General features: G+C 40.1%; 1 protein-coding gene across 1 annotated transcript; it reads left to right on the plus strand.

Annotated features, from left to right (window-relative positions):
• The first annotated feature begins 2,971 nt into the window (after positions 1-2,971).
• Positions 2,972-4,724, plus strand: LOC118352581 (heterogeneous nuclear ribonucleoprotein A1-like). Its single transcript, XM_035707440.2, has one exon. It carries the CDS (start codon positions 3,052-3,054, stop codon positions 4,012-4,014), a length of 963 nt encoding a protein of 320 aa, XP_035563333.2. The 5' UTR covers positions 2,972-3,051; the 3' UTR covers positions 4,015-4,724.
• The last annotated feature ends 299 nt before the right edge of the window (positions 4,725-5,023 follow it).

Consider the following 5,023-nt stretch of genomic DNA (forward strand, 5'->3'; position numbering starts at 1 on the left):
CAATTAAACCATATCACAGTTCCTCATTTATTTGAATTGTACTTTATTGGAAGTACAGATTCTAGGCTTATTAGGCTCCCTCTACCTCTAGGTCATTTATCACTCTTGTGCACACATAGAAATTGGAAAACATAACTGAAACAAACTGGTGTTCCTAAAATGTTTTCATATTCAGAGTCTAATCCTTCTGAAACACTGACATTGTTGCTTCCTATCAGAGGACCAGCCTTGCATTGATTCTGGGCCCCATGCATGCAGGTCACTGGTGTAATTCAACCTTGAATTTAGAGCCATTGCATCAACCAACCACAGTATTTTAAGTAAGTGTACGATCTTAAGTTATATTTCCCATGTCCTATTCAGATACATATTTAGTATTCTCAGGCTCTGAATCATAGTTTTTTTCTTTTGGGTCTTAGATCCTATGTAATTAGCCTATACATTGTGCCTTATTGGATAAAAGATTTTATTTTTTTAAACACGTTTTCATTTAATCTATTCTGATTCATTCTATGGGCTATCATCAAATTGTTCCCTAAAATTATATTTATAAATGCATAGGAAATTTTCATTTTCATACTATATGTTTGTTATTTATCTAATCTGGGGCTTTTTCCTCCTTATCAAATCCATTTGCTTTGCTCCAAACAACTATATTAGGTAGCTTCACCTTCTACTTTTGCTAATTTTTCTTTAAGAAAGAAAAGTTCCAGTTGCTTTATTTGTATTTAATTTAGTCTCCTTATGGTGGGCATTCCCCAATACATCCTCAGCTAAGGAATTCTATTTTTAAACAATAGGATAGAGCAGGGAATTAACACTTCCTGACATTACATTAAGGATGACTCTTAGATGGCCAACTTTGTCTGATCAACCATTAGGCCTGCTCAGCTTCTTATTCCTCTAAATTTTGCTAATTTTACAACTAATCAAATTCAAAGACAGTTACTGTAAGATATAAAAAGTCGGGGTCATCAAATAGAGAAATAAAAATTTTCTTGCAAATAAAGACAGGTTTCTCCTTGTAAAATTATTTTCACCATTTAGTTTGAGCAATTACAGCTCTTTACATTTCCCAAGTAATTACAGCCATTTGCATGTGCAGTGATTCAGTTCCCACTGACTTGTGATGAAATGGAAAGCAAAAATGAGAAGAACAAAACTAAAATTCTAAAAATGGTAAGCCATCATGTTGCTCTCAGGCTTTTGGAGGCCCAAGAATGCTCATGTCTTCCCACCAGATGATATTGGGTAATATAGGAAATGAATAGGCAATAGGATATGAAACGTATACTGTGTCTTCCCAAAGCAAATCATGATGGCAAGTACAGAGCACTGGAAATGAGGGCCAGTAGAAGTGGAAAGTTGGCTTCCCTCTCTAAAGCAATGTGCTTACAGCCCCTGGGAGTGCATGGAGATTTACCGGGTACCTACAGCACCCTTCTAAGAAGCAGCTTCCAGAAGGAAAGTGGAGAGTGGCATAAAGGAAAAAACATAGGCTTTGGAGACAGACAAACGTGGGTTAAGTTCATACTCACTCATTTCCCAGGTGTTTGAGGTAGAACAGGCTTCTCAAAATTTAAAGTGTAGACACATCACCTGGGGACTTGTTTAAAATGCAGACTCTGAATCAGGAGGTCTGTTGGTTGGCCTCAACATTCCACGTTTCTAATAAGCCCTACAAATGCCCATGCTGCTGAGCGACCAACCACTTCTTGAGAAGCCAGGAGCTAGCTAGAGCGAGCTGCTTTATTTCCAAGGTTCAGGTACCTCCTCTGAAGTTTAGAGAAATAGTACCTGATTACACACTTGTGGCTTTGATTATAAATTGTATGTCTAAAGAGGATACAGCACAGTGCTTGGTGCATCATAGGGGTTCAATAAATGGTACTAATGCCCCATTTAATCAGCTTCAAATGTTTTGCCGACTTAAGCCAGTGAGCAATTATACCAGTGACATTTCTATTAGGTGTGATAATAACAAGATTTAGCTAGGGAAGCTTGTATTTTCATATACATCATTGGATCCATCTAAGAATGAGCGACTGTTTAGCTACCTGAAGATTTTTGGCTGGCTTTCCTTTTTTTTTTTTTTTTCTTTCCCTTTTTTTCTTGTCTAATAGAGTACAACAAAGAAAAAAGTAAGAATCAAACAGAAGAGAGAATTTTTAAGTCAATATCATCTTGGGCACTTTTTAAAAGGAAAAAATAAAAGTGGCTAACATTTTAGATATGTTCTTCAAATGACTCGGTGTACAATGCATTAGAGGAATTTACTTGCAGTCAGACAGTGGTGCTGACATCCTGAGAAGTAGACACAATGAAGCAACAGAAGGCTTTTCAGATTCTCAAGCCTATTTCTCCCTGTTAACAAAAATTCTTTGAATCTCTTGCGCACAGTCTAAGGTTTTATCACTTTGTGAAATTTTCTTTGGTAACTGTTTCTGATTTTATGAAGTGAGGCTTTTGACATAATTACGAGTTCTATTCTGGTTAAAGTACAGGAGTCTTGCAATTACCCACTGCATTCCATGGTAATTATCTACACTTGTGCCTTTTACCCCTGTGCAGAGAGCCGGCCGGCCTTATTACGATAAGGTTTAAGTGCTTAAAATGTTTTCTAGGGAGGAAGCAGCTATGATGAGGCCTGCTCCTGCTCTCTGCGGGGGGAAGAAGATTAATACGAAATGTCCAGATCACTCTGTCATTGTTTGCCCTTTTTGCACATACCCTGCAAGTGGCTTTAACTTGAGTCGGAGATTTTGTGAGCTGGTGAAATTTTAGTGAAAAAAAAGGACATGTGTGGTAAAGTGGTAAGACAATGTTTCACACACACTCTTACCAAAAATGTAAGAGTTATTTTTCCTTGAGTGAGTAGTTTTTGAGAACTGAATAGGTTAAACTTTGACTTTTTTTTTTTTTCAGAAACAATTCTTTAAAATCTAACTAGTTAGAACAACACCTTTTCGAGATACGTTCGTTAGATTACTCCTTTCTGCCCCTGGACGCCGCCGAGTAAGCATCGGTAAAGTCTCCCCTCCCACCGCCCTCATGTCTAAGTCAGAGTCTCCCAAAGAGCCCGAGCAGCTGCGGAAGCTCTTCATCGGAGGTTTGAGCTTCGAAACGACCGATGAGAGTCTGAGGAGCCATTGGGAGCAATGGGGAGCGCTTATGGACTGTGTGGTAATGAGAGACCCCAGCACCAAGCGCTCCAGAGGCTCTGGGTTCGCCACATACACCACCAGGGAGGAGGTGGATGCAGCCATGAATGCAAGGCCGCACAAGGTGGATGGAAGAGTCGTGGAACCAAAGAGGCCTGTCTCCCGAGAAGATTCTCAAAGACCCGGTGCCCACTTAACTGTGAAAAAGATTCTTGTCGGTGGCATTAAAGAAGACACTGAAGAACATCATCTAAGAGATTATTTTGAACAGGATGGGAAAATCGAAGTGATTGAGATCATGACTGGCCGAGGCAGTGGCAAAAAGAGAGGTTTTGCTTTTGTGACCTTTGATGACCACGACTCTGTAGACAAGATTGTCATTCAAAAATACCATCCTGTGAATGGCCACGACCGTGAAGTAAGGAAAGCCCTATGGAAGCAAGAGATGGCTAGTGCTTCGTCCAGCCAAAGAGGCCGAAGTGGTTCTGGAAACTTTGGTGGTGGTCGTGGAGGTGGTTTTGGTGGGAATGACAACTTTGGTCGTGGAGGGAACTTCAGTGGTCGAGGTGGCTTCGGTGGCAGTCGAGGTGGTGGTGGATGCGGTGGCAGTGGGGATGGCTATAATGGATTTGGTAATGACAGAAGCAACTTTGGAGGTGTCGGAAGCTATAACGATTTTGGCTATTACAACAATCAATCCGCAAATTTTGGACCCATGAAAGGAGGAAATTTTGGAGGCAGAAGCTCTGGCCCCTATGGTGGTGGAGGCCAATACTTTGCCAAACCACGAAACCAAGGTGGCTGTGGCGGTTCCAGCAGCAGCAGCAGCTATGGCAGTGGCAGAAGGTTTTAATTACTGCCAGGAAACAAAGCTTAGCAGGAGAGGAGAGCCAGAGAAGGGACAGGGAAGCTACAGGTTACAACAGATTTGTGAACTCAGCCAAGCACAGTGGTGGCAGGGCCTAGCTGCTACAGAGAAGACATGTTTTAGACAATACTCATGTGTATGGGCAAAAAACTCGAGGACTGTATTTGTGACTAATTGTATAACAGGTTATTTTAGTTTCTGTCCTGTGGAAAGTGTAAAGCATTCCAACAAAGGGTTTTAATGTAGATTTTTTTTTTTGCACCCATGCTGTTGATTGCTAAATGTAATAGTCTGATCATGACGCTGAATAAATGTGTCTTTTTTTAAATGTGCTGTGTAAAGTTAGTCTACTCTGAAGCCATCTTGGTAAACTACCCCAACAGTGTGAAGTTAGAATTCCTTCAGGGTGATGCCAGGTTCCACTCGAAATTTATTTGCAACCTGCTTGGGCACAGAAGCCATTGTCTCCACAAACCTTGGTGTGGTTGAACTGACAGTTAATGTGTTGTGACCTGGAGTTCACCGTTAAAAGGGTCACCCAAGCAAAGTCCTGGAGTTTATTTGGTTATTATGATTGTTGGCACATCCTATGCAATATATCTAAATTGAATTATGGTATCAGATAAAATTATAGATGGGATTAAAGCTTGTGTATCGTCCATTATCATGTGTAATCAATAAACGATTTAATATTCTCTTGAAAAAAAAAAAGAACAACTCATTTTCTTTGCAGATAATCTCGAAGTGGAGTCAGTAAAGTTTGTAATTAATATGACTCAGCACCCCTTTCCTAAGTAGTTCAAAGCTATTTTGTATACATGGGAAGAGTAACTTCAAAACTTGTTTGGGTTGCAACTAGAGAAATTCCATTATCTCAATTTTGAATTGCAGACGGAGAAAAAATTTACTCTGGTACCACATTCAGACTAGATTTAGGTGCATTTGTACCCTGGATCCTTCTGGTTATCTAACTTTTTTGTCAATGGAGGATGTT

The sequence above is a fragment of the Canis lupus genome, chromosome 27 (genome assembly GCF_003254725.2).
Source record: "Canis lupus dingo isolate Sandy chromosome 27, ASM325472v2, whole genome shotgun sequence".
NCBI classification, from domain to species: Eukaryota; Metazoa; Chordata; class Mammalia; order Carnivora; family Canidae; genus Canis; species Canis lupus.